At 37.4% G+C, this 27,642-nt stretch overlaps 1 protein-coding gene across 2 annotated transcripts in view; it reads right to left on the bottom strand.

The window, feature by feature from the left end:
- Positions 1-27,642, bottom strand: part of SUGCT (succinyl-CoA:glutarate-CoA transferase) — a 683,669-nt gene that overhangs the window by 415,987 nt on the left and 240,040 nt on the right. For both annotated transcript variants that reach the window (XM_082662115.1, XM_082662116.1), the window contains one exon: positions 21,187-21,284. In XM_082662115.1, coding sequence (XP_082518241.1) covers positions 21,187-21,284 — 98 coding nt within the window. The remainder of the gene's footprint in view (positions 1-21,186; positions 21,285-27,642) is intronic.

Here is a 27,642-nt window from a genome sequence, read left to right as displayed (position 1 = left end):
AAGCCCAAGACTAGATGGCTTCACAGGTGAATTCTAACAAACCTTTGAGAAGAGCTAACACCTGTCCTTCTCCAACTCTTCCAAAATATAGCAGAGGGAAGAACACTCCCAAACTCATTCTACAAGGCCATCATCACCCTGGTACCAAAACCAGACAAAGATGTCCCAAAGAAAGAAAACTACAGACCAATATCACTGATGAACATAGATGCAAAAATCCTCAACAAAATACTAGCAAACAGAATCCAACAGCACGTTAAAATGATCATATACTATGATCAAGTGGGGCTTATCCCAGGAATCCAAGGATTCTTCAATATATGCAAATCAATCAATGTGATACACCATATTAACAAATTGAAGGAGAAAAACCATATGATCATCTCAATAGATGCAGAGAAAGCTTTCGACAAACTTCAACACCCATTTATGCTAAAAACCCTCCAGAAAGTAGGCATACAGGGAACTTACCTCAACATAGGAAAGGCCATAAATGACAAAACCACAGCCAACATCGTCCTCAATGGTGAAAAACTGAAATCATTTCCACTAAGATCAGGACCAAGACAAGGCTGCCCACTCTCACCACTATTATTCAACATAGTTTTGGAAGTTTTAGCCACAGCAATCAGAGAAGAAAAAGAAATAAAAGGAATCCAAATCGGAAAAGAAGAAGTAAAACTGTCACTGTTTGCAGATGACATGATACTATACATAGAGAATCCTAAAGCTGCTACCCGAAAAGTACTAGAGCTAATCAATGAACTTGGTGAAGTAGCAGGATACAAAATTAATGCACAGAAATCTCTTGCATTTCTATACACTAATGATGAAAAAGCTGAAAGAAAAATTAAGAAAACACTTCCATTTACCATTGCAATAAAAGGAATAAAATATCTAGGAATAAACCTACCTAAGGAGACAAAAGACCTGTATGCAGAAAATTATAAGACACTGATGAAAGAAATTAAAGATGATACAAACAGATGGAGAGATATACCATGTTCTTGGATTGGAAGAATCAACATTGTGAAAATGACTCTACTACCTAAAGCAATCTACAGATTCAATGTAATCCCTATCTAACTACCACTGGCATTTTTCACAGAACTAGAACAAAAAATTTCACAATTTGTATGGAAACACAAAAGACCCCAAATAGCCAAAGCAATCTTGAGAATGAAAAATGGAGCTGGAGGAATCAGGCTCCCTGAGTTCAGACTATACTACAAAGCTACAGTAATCAAGGCAATATGGTACTGGCACAAAAACAGAAATATATATCAATGGAACAGGATAGAAAGCCCAGAGATAAAACTACACACGTATGGTCACATTATCTTTAATAAAGGAGACAAGAATATACAATGGAGAAAAACAGCCTCTTCGATAAGTGGTGCTGGGAAAACTGGACAGCTACATGTAAAAGAGTGAAATTAGAACACTCCCTAACACCATACACAAAAATAAACTCTAAATGGATTAAGGACCTACATGTAGGCCAGACACTATCAAACTCTTAGAGGAAAACATAGGCAGAACACTCTATGACATAAATCACAGCAAGATCCTTTTTGACCCACCTCCTAGAGAAAGGGGAAAAAAAACAAATGGGACCTAATGAAACTTAATAGCTTTTGCACAGCAAAGGAAACCATAAACAAGACCAAAAGACAACCCTCAGAATGGGAGAAAATATTTGTAAATGAAGTAACTGACAAAGGATCAACCTCAAAAATTTACAAGCAGCTTATGCAGCTCAATAGGAAAAGAACAAACAACCCAATCCAAAAATGGGCAGAATACCTAAATAGACATTTCTCCAAAGAAGATATACAGATTGCCAACAAACACATGAAAGAATGCTCAACATCATTAATCATTAGAGAAATGCAAATAAAAACTATAGTGAGATATCATCTCACACCAGTCAGATTCACCATCATTAAAAAATCTACAAACAATAAATGCTGGAGTGGGTGTGGAGAAAAGGGAACCCTCTTGCACTGTTGATGGGAATGTAAATTGATACAGCCACTATGGAGAACAGTATGGAGGTTCCTTAAAAAACTACAAAGAGAAATACCATACGACCCAGCAATCCCACTACTGGGCATATACCCTGAGAAAACCATAATTCAAAAAGAGTCATGTACCACAATGTTCATTGCAGCTCTATTTACAATAGCCAGGACATGGAAGCAACCTAAGTGTCCATCAACAGATTAATGGATAAAGAAGATATGGCACATAAATACAATGGAATATTACTCAGCCATAAAAAGAAACAAAATTGAGTTATTTGTAGTGAGGTGGATGGACCTAGAGTCTGTCATACAGAGTGAAGTAAGTCAGAAAGAGAAAAACAAATACCGTATGCTAATGCATATATATGGAATCTAACAAAAAGGTCATGAAGAACCTAGGGGCAAGACTGGAATAAAGACACAGAACTACTAGAGAATAGAGTTGAGGATATGGGGAGGGGGAAGGGTAAGCTGGGATAAAGTGAGAGAGTGGCATGGACATATATACAGTACCAAACGTAAAACAGATAGCTAGTAGAAATCAGCCGCATAGCACAGGGAGATCAGCTCAGTGCTTTGTGTCCACCTAGAGGGGTGGCATAGGGAGGGTGGGAGGGAGAGAGATGCAAGAGGGAAGAGATATAGGAACATATGTGTATGTATAACTGATTCACTTTGTTATAAAGCAGAAACTAACACACCATTGTAAAGCAATTATACTCCAATAAAGATGTTAAAAAAAAAAGAGTGACAAAGTCCTGTGGGAATTATGGGACACAATGAAAAGAAACAATATTTGTGTTATGAGAATTCCAGAAAGAGGAAAGAGAGAGAAAGAAACAAAGTATATTTAATGCAAAAGGGTTGAAAACTTCCTGAATCTGGGGAGAGAAATGGACATCCAGATCCACGAGACCCAAAGGACCCCAAATAGGGGTATAGTGAGACGCATTATAATTACATTGTCAAAAGTCAAAGACAAAGACTTTAAAGAGTAGCAAGTGTAAAGAGTGAAGCTACGTAAAAGGGAACCCCCATAAGAATATAGGTGGATTGCTCAACTTTCCAGACCAGGAGCGAACGGGATGACATATTCAAAATATTGAAGGAAAAATAACTGCCAACCAAGAATTCTATACCCAGCAAAGCTGTCCTTCTGAAATGAAAGAGGGTAAGGTCTAACCCAAACAAAAGCTGAAGAAGTCCATTATCACCAGACCTTCCTTACAAGAAATACTAATGGGAATTCTTTGGGTGGAAGTAAAAGAACACTAACATCATAAAAGCATAAAAAGGTAGTGTAAATCTCACTGGTAACGGTAAATATATAGTCACAGTTAGAGTCTGCAATATGGTAATAGTGGTGCATAATTCATATATGACTCTAGTTTGAAAAATTTTTTAAAAGAACATAGTAAAGATAACCAAGGCTACAATAATCTGTTATTAGCTACACAATATAAAAGCATGTAAATCATAATAACAATAACCTAAAATGGGAGGAGAAGGAGACGTAAAGTGTAAGGTTTATGAATTCAACTGAAGTTAAGCTGTTATCAGTTTTAAATAAGTTTAAGATATTTTACATAAGCCTCATTGTAACCACAAGAGAAAATTCAGTAGTAGTTGCACAAAATAACACAATGAAGAAGTCAAATAATACTGATATTAAAAGACATCAAAACACAAAGAAAAAGACAGCAGGATAATAAACAAGGAACAACAGATCTACAAACCAACCAGAAAAAAAGAAAATGGCAATAGTAAGTCCTTACATATCAATAATTACTTAAAACATAAAGGGATTACTTTCTCCAATTAAAAGACATAGAATGGTTGAATGGAATTTAAAAAACCATATCCAACAATATGCTGCTTACAAAAAACTCATTTTAGCCTTAAAGGCACACATAGACTTGGGAGTGAAGGGATGGAAAACCCCCATTTTAAGCAAATGTAACCAAAAAAAGCAGAGGTAGCTATACTTATATCAGAAAAAATAGACTTTAAACTAAAAATGATAAAAAGAGACAAAGACGGTCATTACATAATAATGATAATATATCAAGAAGCTATAACAATTGAAAATATTTATGTGGCTAAGACTGGAGCACCTAAATATATAAAGCACAAACTAACAGAGCTAAAAAGAGAAATAAAGAGTAATACAACAATCTCTGGGGACTTTAATATCCCATTCTCAACAATGGATAGATCACCCAGGGAATTAACAAGAAAACAGCAGATTTAAACAGCACTATAGACCAATGGAACTTAGCAGACATATACAGAACATATCCAACAACAGCAGAATACACATTCTTCTCAAGCACATGTGGAACATTTTCTAGGATAGACCATAGGTTAGGCACAAAACAAGTCTTAGCGAATCTAAGAAAACTGAAATCATACCAAATATCTTCTCTGATCACAATGGCATGAAACAAGAAATCAATAACAAGGGGAAAACTGCAAAATTTACCAAGTCATGGAAATTAAATATTAGTCTCCTGAACAACCAATGAATCAAAGAAGTTGTTAAAGGGGAAATAAAAAAGTTTCTTGAAACAAATGAAAATGGGAATACAACAAACCAGAACTTATGGATGCGTCAAATGCGGTTATAAGAGGGAAATTCATAGTAATAGACATCTACATTAAGCAGCAAGAAAGATCCCAAATAAACAATCTTACTCTATGCCTTTAGAAACTAGAAAAAGAAGGACAAACTGAGGCCAAAATTAGCAGAAGAAAGAAAATACTAAAGATTAGAGCAGAAGTAAATGAAAGACAACAAAAAAAAAAAAAGAAAAAGATGAACCAAAGCACAAGTTGGTTCTTTGAAAAGATAAACAAAATTGAAAAACCCTTAGCTAGACTAACCAAGGCAAAAAGAGAAAGGACCCAAATCAACAAAATTATCAATGAAAAACTGAGACATTACAACTGATGTCACAGAAATTCGAAGGATCATAAGAGGCTACTATAGTCAAATATACGCCAACAAACTGGACAACCTGGAAGAAATGGAAAAACATTTCTGAGAAACATATAACTTACCAAGACTAAATCAAGAATAAATAGAAAGTCTGAATAAACCAATTACTACTATGGAGATTGAATTAGTAATAAAAAATCTCTCAACAAACAAAAGCTCAGGACCAGGTGGTTTCACTGGTAAATTTTACCAAACTACAAAGAAGAATTAACACCAATCTTTCCCAAACTCTTCCAAAAAATAAAAGGGGAGGGAACACTCTCAAACTCATTTTATGAGGCCAGCATTACCTTGGTACTAGAACCAGAAACTGATACCACTAGGAAAGAAAACTACAGGGCAATATCCCTCATGAAAACAAATGAAAAACGTCTCAAAAAATACTAGCGAACTGAATTCAGCAGCACATTAAAAGGACCATACACCATGATCAAGTGGGACTTATCCATGGCATGTAAAGATGGTTCAATATATGTAGATCAATCAATGTGATAGAAAAAGAATCATATGATCATCTCAAGAGACGCAGAAAAGCATTTGACAAAATTAACATCCATTTGTGATAAAAACTCCTAACAAATTAGACATAGAAGGAACACATTTCAACATAATAAAGGCCATAAATGACAGGCCCACAGTTAACATCATCTCTTATGGTGAAAAGTTGAACACTTTTCTTCTAAGATCAGGAACAAGACAAGGGCACCCACTCTCACCACTCTTATTCAACAAAGTACTTGAAGTCTTAACTAAAGCAATCAGGCAAGAGAAAGAAATAAAAGGTATTGGAATTGGAAAGGATGTAGTAAAAGTGTCTACCTTTGTAGGTAACATAATTTTACATATAGAAAATCCTAAAGACTCAACCAAAAAACTGTTAGATCTAATCAACCAATTCAGTAATGTTAAAGGATACAAAATTTACAGTCAAAAATCAGTAGTGTTCTCTACACTAACAATGAATTTTTCAAAAAAGAAATAAAGAAATTAATCCCATTTACAACAGGATCAAAAACAATAAAATACTTAGGAATAAATTTAACTGAAGAGGAGAAAGATCTCTACTCTGAAAACTACAAGGCAGTGATGAAAACAATGAAGACACAAATAAATGGAAAGGTATTCCATGTTCGTGAATTGAAAGAATTAATATTGTTAATATTAATTAATGTTAATATTAATTAATATTAATGTCAATACTATCAAAAGCCATCTATAGATTCAATTCAATTCCTATTGATATTTCAGTTGCATTTTTTACAGAAGTAGAAAAACACTTCTAAAATTTACATGGAGCCATAAAAAATGCTGAGTAGCCAAAGAAATCCTGAGAAAGAAGATCAAAGCAGGAGGCATCATACTTCCTGATTTCAGACAATGCTATAAAGCTATAGTTATCAAAGCAATATGGTACTGGCATAAAAACAGAGAAATAGACCAATGGAACAGAATGCAGAGCCCAGAAATAAATCCAAGCACAAACAGTTGACTAATATTTCACAAGAGAGCCAAGAATACTCAGTGAAGAAGAGACAGGTTCTTAAATAAATGAAACTGGGATAACTGGATATTCACATGTAAAAGAATGAACCTGGATCTGTATCTTATACCCACTCACAAAAATTAGCTCAATATGGATTAAAGACTTAAATGTAAGACCTGAAACCATGAAACTTCTAGATAAAAACAGAAATAAAGCTCCTTGACATGAGTCTTGGTAATGATTTTTTTGGATATGACACCTAAAGTACAAGCAACAGTATCAAAAATAATAGAAAAAGGTACAGGTGAACCTATTTGCAGGGCAGATACAGAGATGTAGAGAACAAGCATGTGGACACAGGGGGGAAGGGGATGGTCAGACAAATTGGGAGATTAGGACTGAAATATATACACTACCATGTGTAAAACAGACAACTACTGGGAACTTGCTGTATAGCACAGGGAGCTCAGCTCGCTCCTCTGTGATGACCCAGATGGGTGGGATTGGGGGAGGGGGGGTAGGAGGGAGGCCCAAGAAGGAGAGGATATATGTGTACATATATCTGATTCACTTTGTTGTACAGCAGAAATGAACACAACATTGTAAAACAATTATACTCCAATAAAATAAAATAAACAAGTGGGACTACATCAAATTAAAATGCTTCTGCACTGTAAAAGAAACGATCAACAAAGTGAAAAGACAACCTATGGAATGGGAAAAAAAATTTGTATACCATATACATGAAAATGGGTCAATACCTAAACTATATAAATAATTAATTAAATTCAACAGCAAAAAACCCCAAATAACCTAATTTATAAACAGGCAAATAGACATTTCTCCAAAGAAGACTCATAGATGGCCTGCAGACACATGAAAGGATACTCAGCATCACTAACCATCAGGGAAATGCAAATCAAAACCACAATGAGATATCACCTCATGCTTGATAGAATGGCCATCATCAAAAAGAAAGAGATAACAAATGCTGGCACAGATGTGGAGAAAAGGGAACTCTTGTGGACTGTTGGTGGGAATGTAAATTGGTACAGCACTATGGAAAACAGTATGGAGGATCCTCAAAAAATTAAAAATAGAACTATCACATTCCAGATCTGGGATTATATCCAAAGGAAATGAAAACATTAACTTGAAAAGATATCTACATCCCCATGTTCATAGCAGCATCATTTGCTATAGCCAAGGCTTGGAAAACATGTGTCCATCAATGGATAAATGGATAAATAAATTGTGGTATACATAGAAAATGGAATATTATTCAGCCATAAAAAGTGAGAAAGTCTTACCATTTGTGCAAACATGGGTGGACTCTGAAGGCATTATGCTAAGTGAAATAAGTCAGACAGAGAAAGACAAATACCATATGATCTCACGTATATGCAGTACTAAAAAAAAAAAAAAACCTCATAGAAGAAGAGATCAGACTTGTGGTTACCAGAAGCAAAGAGGAAGAGGAAGGGAGATTGGAAGAAGGTGGTCAAAAGGTACAAACTTCCAGTTATAAAATAAACAAACACTAGGGATGTAATATACAAGGCAACATGGTGACTATAGCTAACACTGCTATATGATATGTAGGAAAATTGTTAAGAGAGTGAATTCTGTGAGTTTTCAAGAAAAAAAATGCATTTTACATTTTTAAATGGTTGAAAGAAATCAAAAGAATAATATCTCGTAATGCATCAAAAATGTATGAAATTCAGCTTTCAATGTCCATAGATAGAGTCCTTTTGGAATACAGTCACACTCACTCATTTAAGTATTGTCTATGGTTGCCATCTCGCTGCAACAGTAGAGTTAAGTAGCTATGATGAAGACCACAAGGTCCGCAAAGCCTAAAGTATTTACTATTTAACTCTTCATAGAAAAAGTTTTCAGACACATTTTAAAACAGTCAGTTTTAGGATGATTTGCTACACCACAACTGTTAACTATGATTTTAAATTTTTCATCCCATATTAAATTTTTTGGCTTACATGCTGTGCTTTATAGTTATATCTATGCTTGTATATTTAAATTTGTTATTAATTTTTAGAATATTTCATTGTGGTTAGTTTTTCTTTCTTGAAGCTTACTAATATTTTCTCTGTAACCTAGTCTGTAATCAGTGTTTTTAAATGTTCCATAGACACTAAAAACGAGTATGTGCTCTCTGTTAGCAGGGTATGCAGTGTGACATATGTCTACTACCTCCACCTCATTAAATATGCTAAATAAATCCTCTTTTTATTTACCTATATTAGAAAATAGTTAAATTATTACAAAATGATTATGTCTCTCACCGTTTCTGTTTCTAATAGTTCTAAATTTCTATATTTTAGAATTTATTTCTATATTCTAATGTGTTTAAAAATAGCTTGGAACCACCAATTACTCTTATTTTCCAAATACAGTATATATCAATGGCCACCAAAAAGGGCCAATCCCAGAGCCACAAAGATCCAGGCCAGCATTCTGATTTTCCTTTTTTGTTTCCTTTCATTAAATTGAACAGAGTGCTGAGACTTAAATAAACTCAGACATTCCAATGTCTGGATTTTTCTTTTTCCAAAGTTAGCAAATGAGAAAAGAAAAACAATTCACAATAGAGGGAAGAAAAATCATTAAGAAAGAAAAAATGCAAATTTAAAAATTGAAAGATTAAAAGTTGTGTGTGTGTGTGTTCGGGTTGGGGGGCGTGCAGAATGTTCACTTAACTTCGTTTCCTACCTAGGATTATTCGAAATACAAAATTTCTAGTTAGAGAAAAGGAAAATAAGTGATTGGCCCAGGAGTGCGGTGGAAAAAGGAATCAGGAGATTCCAATTTGAGCCTCACACACCAGTGAGCTGTGTGATACTGGGGAAAACATATTAAACCAGAACTAAGGTAGGTCCAGTCTGCCTTTGGAAGCAGTGAGCAGCTTGCCAAAACTACTGTGGATTGTCCAGGTGAAGAAGGCCAGGAGCAGCTGGTCGCTAGGGAATGTTCCAGGATGCTGGACAGCTGGTGGAAATCAAGGCTCAGCAGGGATGTCAGCTGTCAGCACTGGGAGAGAGGTGGAGTCAGCTCTCACTAGAAACATCAGTTGATGTCAGATCAAAGGCCCAAGGAAGGCCTACGCTGGAAAGCTGAAGCTAAGAAGAGATAAGAATAGAACCCAAGTGGGGGCAAAGTAGTTGCAGAACAGAACTCAGTCTGAGCCAAAGGCAGGCAGGAAATTGGGCAGGGCAGGAATGAGTCTGGGAGTCTACGGAGCAAACCGAGTGTCAGGAGACCGAGTCAAACTCCAGCTTCTCTATCCAATTCAAAAGTCAAGGGCAAAAGAAGGTCAGCCAGCAAAGTCTGGAGAGCTGTGCCTACACCCTCCCAAAAGGAAGGCCTTTCGAGTTGGCTTTGTGGAATCTCCCACCAGATATCAAGGGGTCTCTAGACATGATGCTGTTAAATTCTAAGTTCTTACACATAGGAAGGGGTTAAGTTCAATGATATCCCAGGTTCTATCCAGCTCCCCAAGTGTTTAGGGCTCTATCATTCTATAAATCTAAAAATATACATTAAGTTCCAAAGGAGATATGAGGGTATTAAATGTTTTATCCAGGGAAATAGAGTTTACTGGACTCCCTCCCGCCACCATCCTCACCCCCCCTGCACATACATATAAATATCCCACCACTACCACCTAATTCTTTCTACTAAAAGGCAGTGTGGAATGTTTTATAGCCCTTCTGGAAAAAAGGAGGGGGAGAGAAGGAGTGGGATGACATTCCATTCCATCCTGACTCACTTAAAGATATCATTTGATTCTCAGTCACAAAGAATTCTCTTAACAGGGTAGAAAGAGCCCTGGTCACGAGGAGCTTGTTTGGAGTTGCAGTGGTTCCCTTTGCATTCTGTAAGCCAAAAGGGATGCATTCCAGGGCTGTGTTTCTTTCATTCTTTTTCCCTCCAGGCTGATTTTATAGTAACAACAAATAGCCACTTAAATCTATCTCCAAATGACCAACATTCAGAAAATGTACCACATAAAATATAGACATTTTACAAGGGACCATCTATTAGCTGATAATGGCAGAGCTGCCATGGAATGCATAAGAAAACAAATGTGACCCTCACCAAACGTCAGATCCATTTATCCAAATCAGCCCTCTGCAGTGGATCCCAGATAAACCTACAATGATATGATTCAAAGCATTATGAAAGGTTGGGGGGAAGGTTACAATAAACTAAACATGTAGGTTGAGGATATATAAAAATCACGTGAAATGCAGCCTCGTTAGATACGAGTAGTAGGCAGGAAAAAAAAAAAAAAGGCTGGCAGAAGAGATTTTAAAATGTGATCATATGGGAAAGAGAATATTAGACCAACAAAAAAGTTTCCGTGGGAGAAAACAATAAGTTTCTCTATGTATATTAAAAACATGTAGACATGGGAGAGTCGATGGTTGCCAGGTTTAGAGGGGAGGAATTAATCCGGGTTAAAAGAGACTCCCATAGCCTCCCAGCCCTGGCAAAAGTGTCAGTGAGGGGAACTTAATCTCTGGGGCTCCTGACTGCTCTCAGCCTCCATTCTGCTTTTCACTCACCTTAGGCAGGGCTTTGATGATTTCTCCACTTTCCCCGTATTAAAATCTAGTCTGAGGAAAGGGCCTGGGGAATTTTATTTACTCTAAGGAATATGACTACATGCTTTAACACCCCCCAGCCCTGTGCTGTTTGAAGCTTAAGAGCGGACAAACTTTTAAGCCCCTAAAATCTATAATTGCAGAATTTCTGAAATCAGCAAACTATGTGTAAGGAAGGGTTATATTCCATGGAATAGAGGTTCCGCCCAGTCCTTCTAAATTATATCATATTCGTGGCCACTGATAAAACTCTCCCTCTTCTCTAAGCAAGCCACTTTTTCAATGAAGCCTTCCTGCAAGTAGCTAAAACCCACCTAGGAAAGTGGTAAGTGATATCCGTGTATTATTTAATTGTAAAAGAGTTCAAATTGTGAATGACAGGATAAGGACAGGAAGATGGGGGGCGTGGAAGGCAGGCAGGAGGGAGGATTGAAATGGGGATTTAAGATGGGGGGTAGGGGAAGGGGCAAGAGATAGAGGGCTGTCTGAGGTGAAACATGTGGTAGTTTTACTTTCTACTAAAAATGAAAATTAAGGATATTATACATACTATTTAAGAGAAAAGTAAAGTCAACAGTTTTCAGGAAGGCCAAAGATACCCATTAAAACTTTGAAAAACTTAACCATAAAAATGACAGAGGAGAACTCATGGATGTATTTTATTTCAGAGTTCAAAGACCCTGACTGAAGCTTTTCATAGAGTCTATTAACACAGCATAGCAACTCAGGAACACACGAAAGTGCTTCATTCTTTATGAGGGTACAACCACAAATGCATGGAATAATTTAAGTGGAATGTTCACAAGTTCCAAATTCATTGCCCACACTGAGAAACAGTGTTTCTTGAAAGGGAATAGTATATGAACTATTAAGGTCCACTTTGGGTTTGAAAGAAAAGAAAAAACAAGCACTCTTAATAGCCTTTATTAGGAGCACTGTACAAAGTTAAATGTATTCCTGAGTCTTGTAAGCTATTTTTAATTTTTTTAAGAAGTTGAACAGAAATCATTTGTTTAGCTGCAAAAAGGTCATACAGGCCAACTAGAATGTCATGCTTTACGTCTGCTAGAATTAAATCAAATCAGTACAATAACACTAGTTATATCGTCCTAATCAGGATCTGATTGGCAGTTAAATGAAACTTTATTAAATAAAAATTGTGGAAGGTAATTGATATAATAATTACGGTTTGGGAGAGGAAAATCTCTCAAAACTTGGCATCCATGAATAAAAAAATGCCATAGGAGAACTCTGATGGCAAAAAACGTGGGAACTATAATTTCTGATTCTTGAGGATTGAGGTTCTCCTCAAATATACTGAGCACTGTTGTTTGCTGTATGCTGGCTGCTTTCATGCCTCTTCTGTTTTTTAATTCTCACAGTGATGCAGGTATTCTTACACGTACCGTATATATGAGAACCGGAGGCTCAGAGAAATCAGAGGATCTGCTCAAGACCACAGAGTTAGTGGAAGGCTCTGGTTTCAAATTCAGGCCTTCTGACATTCTGTGATCATAATACAGGCCTCCTAGGTTAGTTTAGAAAAAGTTCTCATTTCTAGCTACCACTGCTCTCCTCTTTTTATTCTGACCTGACATTGGGTCTCTTCCCTTTGGCCAGTTTCCCAAATTGGGATAGCTTTGCCCCTCACTGCTTCATACATTCACTAACTGAAAGAACATCTAGCACCAGGGAACCAAAGAGGCACCAGAAATAAAAATCAAAAAAGACAGTCTCTTACGATGTGCATAGTCTCTTATGATGTGTCAACGTAGGCTCATCAGTTATAATCAGTGTACCACTCTGGTGAGGGATGTTGCTGGTGGGGAGGCTGGGGGAGAGGGCAGGGGTTGGGGGGTAGCAGAGGGTACGTGGGAACTCTCTGTACCTTCCTCTCAGTTTTGCTATGAGCGTAAAACTGCTCTAAAAGAAACTGTCTCTAAAAACAAAAAGATAGTCTCTGCCTTAAGAAGTTTACTGCTGCGTCAAGGTGGAGGATTAATGACAGCTGAACGCAATAGATGCTTTGATTCAGCAACATAGGAGGGGCCGCTTTAAACAGACAAACGAGACGGGAAGAGCTCCCAAAACTTGTGCTCATTTTAAAAGACTAGTAGCAGCCAGTGAGATGAAGAAGCTTCATCATTTTAGTGAAAAGCAATGAGCCTGTGGGAAGACACAGCAGATTAAAAGACCAGGCCAAATTATAAGATGGTTCTAAGGTAAAAGTGGGAGATGCAATTACATGTGTTAAGATAAATAGTTTAAACTTTATCTTCAAAGCTGTGGAGACTCCCTGAAAGACCTAGGCAGGGAAGTGGAATGACCAAATTTGTCTGATGGAACCAAGATGTCTGTTTTTAAAACTTAACATTATATTTAGGCATCTTTGAAGTTACAAGCCCTCCATGAACAGCCCAAAAATGCTCCAGGTCCAGCTCTCCAATATTCTGAACAAGTATATTAAAAATAACTTGACACCAAATTTAAAAAGGTGAAGCTCTTTAATAAGTTCTGGATTCAATTCAACAAATGTCTGTTTAGCACCTCTGTTTAGAAGGCCGTGAACTACAGCATTTAATTTCACAGTATTTTAATACAGTAAACTGTGAAAATAAGTAGATATTCAATTGCATACCAGAAACTTGACTTCAGAAAAACCAGATCATTCAAAACCAAAAATAATTATTTATTTTACTAAAGGTATTGCCACAGTACTTTATTTTTTTTTAAACAGTCCATATGTGGGTTTTTTTCCCACATCTTTATTGGAGTATAAATGCTTTACAATGTTGTGTTAGTTTCTGCTGTACAACAAACTGAATCAGCCATATGTATACATATATCCCCATATCCCCTCCCTCTTGAGCCTCCCTCCCACCCTCCCTATCTCATCCCTCTAGGTCATCACAAAGCACCAAGCTGATCTCCCTGTGCTATGCAGCAGGTTCCCACTAGCCATCCATTTTACATTTGGTTGTGTATATATGTCGATGCTACTCTCTCACTTCATCCCAGCTTCGCCTCACCACCCACCCCCGTGCCCTCAAGTCTGTTCTCAACGTCTGCATCCTTATTCCTGCCCTACCACTAGGATCATCAGTACCGCTTTTTAAAATTCCATATATATGCGTTAGCATACGGTATTTGTCTTTCTCTTTCTGACTTACTTCACTCTGTATGACAGACTCTAGGTCCATCCACCTCACTACAAATAACTCAATTTCATTCCTTTTTATAACTGAGTAATATTCCATTGTATATATGTGCCACATCTTCTTTATCCAGTCATCTGTTGATGGACATTTAGGTTACTTCCATGTCCTGGCTATTGTAAATAGAGCTGCAATGAACATTTTGGTACATGACTCTTTTTGAATTATGGTTTTCTCAGGGTATATGCCCAGTAGTGGGATTGCTGGGTCATATGGTAGTTCTATTTTTACTTTTTTAAGGAACCTCCATACTGCTCTCCATAGGGGTTGCATCAATTTACATTCCCACCAACAGTGCAGGAGGGTTCCCTTTTCTCCACACCCTCTCCAGCATTTATTGTTTGTAGATTTTTTGATGATGGCCATTCTGACTAGAGTGAGATGATACCTCATTGTGGTTTTGATTTGCATTTCTCTAATGATTAGTGATGCTGCACATCTTTTCATGTATTTGTTGGCCATCTGCATGTCTTCTTTGGAGAAATGTCTATTTAGGTCTTCTAACCATTTGGTGTTGAATTTTGTCAAAAGCTTTTTCTGCATCTATTGAGATGATCATATGGTTTTTATTCTTTAATTTGTTAATATGGTGTATCACATTGATTGATTTGCATATATTGAAGAATCCTTGCATCCCTGGGATAAATCCCACTTGATCATGGTGTATGATCCTTTTAATGTAATGTTGGATTCTGTTTGCTAGTATTTTGTTGAGGATCTTTGCGACTATATTCATCAGTGATACTGGTCTATGGAGGCTAAACAGTGCGCTGCTAAATAACCAAGAGATCACTGAATAAATCAAAGAGGAAATCAAGAAATACCTAGAGACAAATGACAATGAAAACACGATGATCCAAAACCTATGGGATGTAGCAAAAGCAGTTATAAGAGGGAAGTTCATAGCAATTCAAGCTCACCTCAAGAAACATGAAAAATCTCAAACAATCTAACCTTACACCTAAAGCAAGAAGAACAGAGAAAATCCAAAGTTAGTAGAAGGAAAGAAATCATAAAGATCAGAGCAGAAATAAATGAAATAAAAACAAAGAAAACAACAGCAAAGATCCATAAAACTAAAAGCTGGTTCTTTGAGAAGAAAAACAAAATTGATAAACCTTTAGCCAGACTCATAAAGAAAAAAAGGGAGAGGACTCAAATCAATAAAATTAGAAATGAAAAAGGAGAGGTTACAACTGACACCGCAGAAATACAAAAGATCATTAGAGAATACTACAAGCAACTATATGCCAATAAAATGGACAACCTGGATGAAATGGACTAATTCTTGGAAAAGTACAACCTTCCAAGATTGACCCAGGAAGAATTAGAAAATATAAACAGACCAATCAAAAGTAATGAAATTGAAACTGTAATTAAAATCTTCCAACAAATAGAAGTCCGGGACCAGATGGCTTCACAGGTGAATTCTATCACACGTTTAGAGAAGAGTTAACACCTATCCTTCTCAAACTCCTCCAAAAAATTGCGGAGGGAGGAACACCCCCAAACTCATTCTACGAGGCCACCATCACCCTGATACCAAAACCAGACAAAGATATCACAAGAAAATTATAGACCAATATCCTGATGAACATAGATGCCACAGTACTTTAAAAGGTAAATTTGTCTCGCACTGTTAGTTTTATTTATGACAACTTAGGGTAACCGACATTTTAGGAATGCCTTCATTAGGACTATACTGATATATGCTTCCCTAACATGTGTAGCATTTTTCAAAAAGCAATTTAAAAGTTGTCATCAGTTTCTCTCCAAGCTACTTTTTTTTCTTCTATGATTTATTTTTTCCTCCGTATAAAATTACACTCAGTTTGATATTTCCTCCTTTGATGTGAACTATCTTTTTTCCTCACCTGCCTAATTTTATTTGTCCTTTAAGACGCATCTCAACTGGAAAAAAAAAAAAAAAAAAGACTCACCTCAGCTGGCACTGTCTGCAGGAAAGTCTTCCCTGACTTGCCCAGATTGAGGTAGTCGCCCCTTCTCTGGGCTCCCACCACCCTGTGTGTATGTGTATAGTGGCACTTCACACACACTACTTAATTCATTGCTTTACTTGTTTGTTGTCCTACTTAGACCAAGAGCCACCTCATCTTTCATCTCTGTATCTGCAGGACAAGGGCACACAGTCAGTGGCCATTAACGCTGATGAAGAGAGGAAGCAGGAGGAATAAAATGAATTGTATTTCTATTTTCCCTATTATTTCTCTTTTCCTTCATCCTCATTTCATGCCTTCCTATTATTTCTCCCCAACTACTAAGACATCATCATAATCCTTCTATTCTCAATATCAATACACATCATGATTTTTAGTCTCTCCCGCGAGGTCTGAACTATTGCAAAAATGCTGGTCCCGTGTGTGGGTAGCACAGGTTGAGGAGTTTGTTGCTCCTTAGCTTTGCAAAGGAGGGGTTTGTTGTAACAGACCCTGCATTAGTCTCGATTTTATCTTTTCTTCTGTGTTTTAGCTGGGGTCTTTGAACATGCTTTAGTTTTGCCTCGCTTTTGGTCTTAGCAGCTGGGTAAACAGACTTTCTGAAACACCCTGGATAAAATGGCAAGTTCAAGGGGAAAGTCTTCCACCTTTAAATTAAAAAAAAAAAAAAATTTGCTCACGGCCACAGTTGGGGAGTAGTAACACCTGAGAGCACTTGAGAGGGATTGTGTTTGTGCTGGCTATGGAAAACTCCGCTGATGACAAAAACATGCAGCTGCCTTTCCAAGTGAGGCCGACAACTCTCAGGGAGCAGCATCAAACTGCATTTAGCAAGAGTGACAGAAGAGCGAGGTAAATGACTGACATTTCTGGTAGGCACTTTCTAAAGAGTCTATGAATTGCAGAGGAGAATGCAAAGAGAATCACCTGATTCTAAAACACTTAAATGAACGCTTGCCATGGGCAGGAAAGTTACTTTGGGAAATTACTCAGGAAATTAATCAAAACTTAGGAAAAATACTTTGGAAGGAAGATTTTGAAACACAAGAGGGAACCTTTATGTGTATTTAGGAGAGCAAACTTTGTAAAAATCCATAAATGCTTCTGTTTTCACTTTTGGATATCGAATTGGATGAAAGGGGTGCGACGTTTTGTTTTGTTTTGTTTTTAAGGAACACCATGAGTCCATCATCACTAGAGATTTTTAAAAAGTTTTCTGAAGTGCAAATTCACTCTCACAAACCCCTCTACATTTTTATGTATTTTAAAGATTTTCCAAAATAGAAATATAGGCTGAGGAAAGTGTCTATGAGCATTAAAGGGAAGTTTTATGATGTAATGTTTAATAGCAGACAACAGGGAAAAACATGGTATATTCACATGGTAATGTAGCTACTGTTACCAAAAATATGCTTTTCTATAGAAATGACAGGAAAACCACACACACAAAAAACTGTAGCATGTGCACTGTAATATGCTCACGAAAAGACAAAAAGACAATAAGTTATTAACAGGCACAGACTGTAGCTGCAATACTTTTGTAAAGCAAAATTTACAAAAAGTTTATATGAAAAATACGGACAGCTAACTTCTTAGGCATATCAAAACACATGTTTTTATGGAAGAGGTCTTAAAGAAAAGTCTTCTAGAACGTCTACAAGGTTTACTCTAATGAAAGTCCAAGCAGGCAGGGAGTTTAGTTTTGTTTTGTGTTTGAAGCCATCTTCCTTGTGCCCAAAACAGTCACTGGTACATAGTAGGTAGTCAATAAATACGTGTTAAATAGATGAGTAAGAGAAGGAACAAATGAGAAGCATGTTCCATTGAAACTCTTGAGTCCCTAGGTCTCTTCAGGTGTGGAAGGAAGTTTTTGCTGGTTCTAAGTTGCTGGAAAACTTCGAACTCTACCAGGTAGAGTATTCCCTTCAAGATGTCTCTTCAGGGTGGGGGGGAATGGGTGAAGGTGCTCGAAAGGCACAAACTTGCAGTTATACGATAAATAGGTCCTGAGGATGTTATGTGCAGCATGGTGACTATGGTTAATACTACTGTATTGTATATTTGACAGTTGCTAAGAGAGTAGATCTGAAAAGTTCTCATCACAAGGGAAGAAAAAGATTTGTAACTGTGAGGTGACAGATGTTAACTTACTAGGGTAATCATTTCAGAATATATACATATATCAAATCATTATTTGTGTGCCTTAAACTAATGCAACATTATATGTCAATTATATCTCAATAAAACTGAAAGAAAAAAAAAGACCTATCATCAGGTTACACAGAAAACAGAAGTTGCTGACAAGCTAACTCATTTTATGGCCAAAAACTTTCCTTTGTTTCACAAGTTTCAGAAACTCCTTTATCATAAACTCTATTATAACTTTTACAGCATGATTTTCCTGCCAACTCCCCCTACTCTCTCCCTCTGGACCCACCTCCCTATATTATTCCTTTATATTGAGAAAAGGTGGAAAGGAAAGGTCATGTCAGATTGTGGAAGGCCATGATGTCAGAATAAAATGACCAGATCTAATCATGTAATTAATATAGAGCCATTAATATTTTCAATATTGGAAAAACATAAAATCATATCATGAAAATGAGACATTTTACAACATTCACAGAGACTTCTGAAAGCCCAACACGTAACAGTACTAATGAATCCAGGGATGCTTATTCAGAAAAACAAATGATAAGGTTATCGATGGGACTGAATCAATATCCTAATCTTCCCTGGTCATCATTGTTTGATCCACCACGGAGGAGAAGAGACCTGAGCTGGAAGAGAATGTAGGACTGCATCCCACAAGACACCACCAAAACACGTCCACACCCCAGCCCAAGAGAGCAGGGACCCTGGCCTCTGGGCACCCAAGGGCCTCTCTGTGGTCTGTGTTTTAAAAGCAGGATGATGATGAAGGCAACTCCCTTATCAAGTTTCCTCTCTTAAGACTACCCTCTAGTCTCTTCTTTACAAGTTTGATTCCTTAAGTCTGAATAAAGACATAAGAACCTATGGGTTCCAAAATGCTGAAACTCCCACTTCTGGGTATATATAAGAGGAGAAAGAAGAAGGTGTTAGGTTATTTAATTCACCCCAAAAAGAGAAATTTGAAATTAAACTGTTACAGATGCTGCTAGAAGTCTGTCCACAATAGAATTCTATAACAGAATTTAGCAAGGAATACAGGTTTTAGGACACAGGAAACCAATAATTTAACTCTGTGGTTCTTAAAGTTAGAAGAGTGCTGGCAACTCAATAACAAGATGACACGTATCTGCCTAGGTTTTGTATTTTCCTTCGGTCCACTCTTCTCACAGCATGGATGTGATTTATTTAGACTCTCCAAGAGCTTTTGATAAGGTTCTCACAAGTGCCTGTTATTGAAACTTGGTAACCGTGGTGTGAAAGGAAAAAGTCATATCAATGAATTAAATGAATCAAAAACTGCTTGAGAGGCAAAGAGGCAAAAAGCAGAGATAAAGGGCCAATTCTCATGGGGTGAAATGTTAATGACTGAGGGCTCTCCGGCTTTGCAGTAGAATCTGAGTTTTATTTAACTAATGACCAAGAAAGGGGAGCCCAATTCTCATTCCCCTCTTCTCTGCATATCAGTCCCACACACAGAGGCCCCATTGGTTGAAGGAGGACATACAGGCAGCATAGAGAAGAAGGGCTTAAAATCCAGGAAAAAGCAAATAGGTAATGAATGCAGACTCATGTAGAGGTCCCCAAAGGGGAAGGGAAGAGGAATAAACATAATATTAGCAGAAGTTTTTTTCTAAGAATTTTTGCTTGTTTGTTAGTTTTTTAATACAATTTTCAAAGGTTACACTCCATTTCGTTATTACAAAATATTGGCCATATTCCCCGTGTTGTACACTACATCCTTGTAGCCTATCTTACACCCTATAGTTTGTACCTCCCACTCTCCTACCCCTGTATTGTCCCTCCCCCACCTCCCCACTGGTACTCAGTTTGTGCTCAATATCTATGAGTCTAAGAACTTTGATATATCTATGCTACATGGAAACACAAGGGCATTTTCAAAAGACAAGGTATTGTATTTGAACAAAAGTTCTTAATTTATTGGTTTGATGAGAGCAAATGTTCCATACTGAAGAATGGTTCACATGGGCATTGAGATCCACAAAAACCACAATCTATTCCTATAGATCGAGAACTTAGATGTAAACAAAAGTGAAACTGATAGGAAAGAGTAAGAATTATTAACTTTTTCTGAGGCAAACTTGAAAAATTGATACAGGTTTTAACAAAAGTATAACCTGACATGAATGGAATAATTTGAAAATCAAATACTCTAATTGGTCAGCATTAATCCTTTATGACTCAATCTGCCATTTTCAAAACATCAACATGACAAACTACACAGAGAGGCTCAGAAAAGCCAACAAGCTCTTGACTGAACCTCCCTTATCTCAGTTTCCTTATCTGTAAAATGGAAATAATAGAACTTCCCTCACGGGATGATTATAAGGGTTAAATGAGATCATGTATGTAGAGCGATTCATACAGTAAATGTAAAAAATGATGTTGAATTATTACTGTTAGTATTTATGACAGACTAAACCCAAACACTTACATGCCACAGAGAAGCAACTAATGCAAGCTATTGTGATGTTCTTATTTGTATCATTGTTATGATGCAATACTTAGAAAGACATGTGAAATACTTTCAAACGCTTTCAAACGAAGAAAAACATAGCTTTAAAATATATTTCCACTAACGAATTTGTAAAATGAAAGATAATTATAAGTTAATCTAAATAAGCCAAAAAGAGCACCACAAAATGCCAGATAAATGCTAATAACATATTAATTCTTAAAGGTGCAAACAGTAGAGCCAAGCTTACCGTGTCGATAGTATTTTAATAAGCTCTTTTCTATTCTGTACCCGAAGGTGGTTAGTTCTATACTTGGAATCATCAATCAGTTCAGGCAAATTCAAGATCTAAAAGGGAAAAAGAATTTTAAAGTGTAATTCACAAAATTTTTGTGTACCTGCCTGTGGGTACTAGTGTTCAGGACCTACCACTCCATCCTCAAGACCATTCCTTGCTGGTCTTTATACTTCTTAACACAAGGATATATGGAGGAAAGGATCATGCAGTTAGGATGGGTCATGCTGGTGACTGGTTTTCTCATTTGTAAGAAGTTTTTACTACATTTAAGCATGCGCCTACATACAGGAAAACCGAAAAGCAGTTATCAGACCCCCCGTAATATCCTGTACCCATTTATGAGAATATAGGAGAAGAGTTATCCGATTCCCACAGTAAGTCTTATCTAGAGGAAACAGAGATAGAGGTACAAATTGGGTAAAGCTGACCTAACTCTAAGAACCAATAACATAAGTGCAAGTCTGCACTTACATCAAGCTCATAATCAACATATATCCTGTAGGTACATTCACTTATTTGTTCCACATGTAAATAAAATAGTATTATCTGTCCCAGTAGTCCTATCCAGGATGTTGTACAAGGTGCTAAAATAAAGGGGAAGCATACACACTTGCCCCAAATGCTTACCGTTAAAACAATGTCAAATTAAAAGATACTCCTCCTATAGAAGTGTCCCTATTTTTCTTTACTATGACTCCCTGAAGGAATAACAAATAGAAGTGCTTTTATATACTTCCTCTTTCGCTCCTCCTCAGTAAAGAGAAAATCTATCCTGGAAGTCCCAGTGGACATCTTGCAATTTTAACAAGACCATAATGAAAGTACCAAGTGGATTTGGAATGGAAAAGAAGTTTTAAAAAGAATGTGTGGAGGCAGTGTTTGGCACTTGTGTTGGAAAGTCAGAAGGAGCATTTATGGGCTAGGGGCAGGCCATGTGGCCTACAGAAAGCTTCACTACCTCTATTAATGTATTTGCCTTAAAAATAAACACGTAATGGTTTCATTTGTTTCCCACAGTTTAAATAAAGTCAATCCATTAATCATCTTACAAAGGAGAGAGAAGTGAAGGAGATTCCCTGAAGTAAAGAGAGCATCTCAATGGTGTAATTTCTCTTTCACATGTTTCACTTATTCATTTCCTTTAGGAATAATAAAGACAGCATTACTCTCTCAGATTTTAAAAAGTGACACCACATGCAGTGCCCTTTCTAGAAACCTCCCTGTCACCACACCTGATCCAAGAATTGGCCTCAAGGCTTAACCAGGAATCAAAACACACCCTCCCCCACCAAGAGTGAACAAGTCATTTCAAGAAAAAGCAAGTGCCTTCACTAGATCACATGTTAAATTTATAAATGTGGCCTCACCCAGAATACAGTGTAAGCTACACAAAAAACTACTCAGTGTTTGCGCTCAATGGTAACTGGGGTGCACTCATGTCTCCTTCTCTGAATATGACTTATTGGACCTCTTTTCTCTTTGAAAGTTGGTGTTAAATAGTGGGTAAAGTAATTATCCTTCTGTCTTCAACTATGCCAGCATTCAAAATGTTTCTAGAGAGACTGCTTCAAGAGCTGTGGTCATAACCATGCTTTAGGTGCTTGAAAGAGAATGCTGCCTGGGACAAAATGAAACAATGTAAGTGAAAGTGCTTGACATATTAAGCATTAAATAAATGTGAAATATTCCAAGTAGGTACTGTTTCTCCCCAAAAAGATAAGAAAGCATGTGTTTGTTCAAAAAAGAAGAATGGGAAAGAAGGGAGAATGTAGGGGAGGTTATCTACTTAACTTTCATTTCTTAAGGATATTCCTATTGGATATAGAATTCTGCAGTTACGGTTCTTTCCTTTCGGCCCTTTAAACGTGTTGTGCCACTTCCCTCTGTGTTCTGCCGTTTCTGACAGGAAAGCTGCAGTCAACTGAGTCAGTGTTCCCCCAAAGGTATCAACAATACGTCATTCTCTCTGGGTGCTTTCAAATGCTGTTTCTTGGTCTTTAGTTTTCAGCAGTAATATTTTGATGTACTTGGGCATGGATTTATTTGGATTTATCTTATTTGGGGTTTGCTGAAATTATTAAATCTGTATGTTTTTAATCTTTCACCAAATTTGGGAAGTTTTCAGCCATCGTTTCTTCAATGGCTTCAATTTTTTTCAGTCTGTTCTCTTCTCTCCTTCTGGGACTACAGTGACATAAATATTAGATTTTTTTGTTATTGTCCCACAGGTCCCTGAGTATCTGTTTTTTCTTTCATTTTTGGGAGGGGACTATCTTTTTTTCCTTTCTGATGTTCAGACTGAATAATTTCTATTTATCCATCTTCAAGTTCCTTGACTGTTTCCTTTGTCACCTCCATTGTGCTACTGAGCTCATTCAGTGAGGTGTTTGTTCCTGTATTTGGTGGTTGTATTTTTCAGTTCTAAAATGTTCATTTGGTTCTTCTTCAAATCTTCTATTTCTTTTCTGGACATTTCTACTTTTCTATTTATTTTAAGTGTCTGCGATGCTTGTTGGAGTATCTTTATAATGGCTGTTTTAAAGTTTTCATGAGTTAATTCCCACATCTGTATCATCTTGGCATTGGCATTTATTGATTGTCTTTTCTCATGCAGGTTCTGGTTCTTCATATGCTGAGTAATTTGGGATTGTATCCTGGACATTTTGAATATTATGTTATGAGCCTCTGAGTCTTGTTCAAATGCTACAGAAAATTTCTGTTGTTATTGTTTTTAGCAAGCAGTTCACCTGGTTAAGTTCAGTCTGCAAGTCCCAACTCACCTTCTATGTGCTTTGGTTCTACAGTCAGTTCAGTTTCCAAAGCCTTTGCAATTGCTTTTTGAACCTGTGCCCTACTTAATGGTCATGCTGCAACCTGGGAAGTTGTCTATTTGTTAATAGTTCTCAACATCGTCGGTGTCCTGATTAGGACCAGATCAATGCATGTGCAGCCCAGGGGTGAGCGCAGGAGTTCACAAAAAACTTCACGGATCCCTTTCTGAAGCTTTTCCCTCTCTGCAACCTCTTTCCGGTTCCCTAGAGCTCCCTCTAGTTACCCTACTCCCCAGCATACTTCCAGGGCAGAGGCCAGTCAGTGGAAGGGCAGAGGAAAAAGCATCAAGGACTCAGCCCTGTCTTTTGGGATCACAGCTCAGATACAAGAAAGGGCCCCTTCCTCGGAGTCTGGCTGCTGCTCACCCACCGCTGCCGCTACAGGACTGCTTGGAGGCTGGGGGGTGAGAAAACGAGAGGACAAAAAGGGAGGATGTCCACACTCTCTCTGACATTAGACTCCACTTTTATGCTCCCCGCACCAGGAATGAAGGGCATCTCCTGGAACTCAGCTCTGTTCCCTGGGGCCCACTCCCAGGTTTCAGGCTGTGTTCATGTAAAGGAATAATCAGAGGGAAAAACCGGCAAACATACTGCCAGTTTAGAAGCATTTCAAATTCTGGTATTCCTTCCCAATTTTCCTGCTATTACTTACTTTTCACAGTCCTCATACAGATGTTCCGCGCATTCTGTACAGGTTTTATCACTGTGTTCCGTGGGTGGGACAGGGAGAAATGTGCTTACTCCATTTTACCCAGAAACAGAATCTCCACACCTAATTGCTAGAAAGACCATTTATTAAGTTCATGCTGTGAGCCAGGGACTGAACTAAGTGTTTTACTTATCTAATCTAACTTTTAAAAAACCCCAAAAGTTATATATTAGTATAGTTATGTATTATAACCTTCCTTTCATCATGAGGGCACTGATGCTTAGCAAAGACTAAGTGCCTTTTGCCAGAGATCACCTGACTGGTTCCAAGATTCACAGAATGCCCTAGAATTCAAATGTCCTCAGACCACCTGCTCTAAAATCAACTATAGGGCCTGTTAAAATTGAAGTTTCCCGTGCCCCACCTCACATACTAAGTCAAAATCTTTGGGACAGGGGCTCAAGGAGGTTTCCTATGCATGCTAAAGTTGAGAACCAATGTATATTGCCTCCAATAAAAGAAACTTTCAGTCTATATGACTTTTAAAAGGATGTCAGTGTATTTCAAATAGGAATGCCCATTAGTGTTGGCATCAATCAGCTTAGAATAGCTTACATGTGCTCATGTTCCCTACCCTTCCATATCATGTTAAGGGACATAAAATAGGGTTTGTTATAAGCCAAGGTTCACTTTATGTGCAAGAAGATTTTCTGAAGCCCAAGCCTTGAACCCAAAGCTCTTACTACCACTCTGATCCCTGACAGTAAGAGTATTCTAATAGGGCCCCTCCCAACGAAGGTATTAGTCAATCAGTATATCAAACTCTCTTTTGGAAACAGATTGGGCGTAAGTAAATTCTACTCATTCGTCACAAACAATACTGCCACATTTCTCCCCAGGAGGTAGAGCAGCCCTGTCTTTCATGATGGACTTTACGTGGCAAAAGAATAATTTTGATACGCTCATTGTCTAACTTGGGGTCCTCCACTTCTACAAGGCCAGCCTGAACTATAATACCCTCCGTAATAGATAGAGCTGAATAAAAAGTACCTAGAAAAAGCTCGCTTGCTATATATGGGAAGGGGGAGAACCTTGCATCAAATAAGGAAACAGATGATTTTTTTTCCTTAGAAAAGGTTTTTAGGACAAGTTTACATGTAAGGGTATAATTATGAAGGTGAAAAACTCAAATCAGATTGCAACGTTTGCTGAAGATGCCTAGTAAATGATGTAGATAACAGTAAAATCCTATACACATAAAACTTTTCTTCTGAGGATCTCAAAGAGTTTTATAGACATTGCCTTAATGGCTCATAACAGGGATTATCATTCCTAACTCACATATGGGAAAAACAAGGTCAAGTATGCCATTCTCCAAGGCCCTCTGCTAGTCTCCTTTTTAAAAAATGTGTCATAACACACCATAACAATAAGTCATATTTTAGTACTAAAACTGATGGCAAATATTCTGCTTTGATATAAAAATCTTTTTCAAAAAAAGTTCTTATGGATATTTATGAGGAAGTTCAAAAGTTTTAAATTGATCAGCAGTAATGAATCAAAAATAAAAAGAATTCAGTGCAGCTATTTTCAACAGTGAAGAATATATCAACCAGTAATTTCTACCCCCTCCCCACCCTGATTCTGGAGAGAGAAAACTCCAAAACATATGGCCCAGGAAGAAAATCTGTCCTTGTTTATAGCAATGAACTGGCTTTTACATCTCTGCAGCTAGAGTACGCAAATGACTTCACAGGCAACAGCTTCCGTATGTTTTATATTTTTAACATTGACCGTTCATAATAAAGGTTCTTTGATCCCAGATCAAATGTTTGAATCAATTTTCTCTACACTTACTCAGAGTCACCATTATAAAAGCTCCCCTCTTTCCCACCTCAGATGTTCCAGCCTTTCCTGCAATTGGAACTATCTCCATTTGTCACCTTCTCTGCGGTACTTCCCACCCCTTTGCTGTGGTTTTTAGCTGTGCTCGTTAACCTCTCATACGAAAGAGGCACAGCAATAAATAATTTTTGTACATAATAAGTTAACTGCAGTAAATAAGGTTCCTCTAAGGAATTCACAGGCATCTTTATTAAAACTGAAAGCTCATGGTACAAGGAAAAAGAAACCTTTCCCAACCAGTAAAAAATTCTCAACAGGTAAGGCCTTTCTCTACATGTAAGAAAAATAAACTTTTATATATATATGTATATATATATATATATATATATATATATATATATATACACATTTAAACTAGATTATTTGCCTGGGATTAGAACTCTAAAAAGTGAACTGAAAACTAAAGCCTTAAATAAAAACAAAAGACCAGAGTCTGGATAAATGATAAAAACATCAAATTGAAAAAAAATGTCCAAGCAAGGCTAAAAATTGAGAATATCTTCAACATAAAATTACTTTAAATAATTCCAAGGCCTTTATTTAAGGCCTTGTTTAGGAACAACATTTTTGTTTTCTTGTTTTTTTAGTTTTTGACTGTGTTGGGTCTTCATTGTTGCACGTGGGCTTTCCCTAGTTGCAGCGAGCGGGGCTACTCTTTGTTGTGGTGCCCGGGCTTCTCATTGTGGTGGCTTCTCTTGTTGCAGAGCACGGGCTCTAGGCCCACGGGCTTCAGTAGTTGTGGCACGTGGGCTCAGTAGTTGTGGCTCGCGGGCTCTAGAGTGCAGGCTCAGTAGTTGTGGCACATGGGCTTAGTTGCTCCGCGGCATGTGGGATCTTCCCGGACCAGGGATCCAACCTGTGTCTCCTGCACTGGCAGGTGGATTCTTAACCACTGCATCAGGGAAGTCCCCAGGAACAATATTTTTAACATGACAATTGCTAAAAACTTAAAACATGAATTTTGCAGAAAGGTACTCATTAAACAGACTAATTTGAAGAAAAAAATTAATTTTCTAGTGG

This window comes from Grampus griseus (assembly GCF_964374135.1).
Source record: "Grampus griseus genome assembly, chromosome: 9".
Lineage (NCBI taxonomy): Eukaryota > Metazoa > Chordata > Mammalia > Artiodactyla > Delphinidae > Grampus > Grampus griseus.
This window is presented reverse-complemented; position numbering and strand designations above follow the sequence as displayed.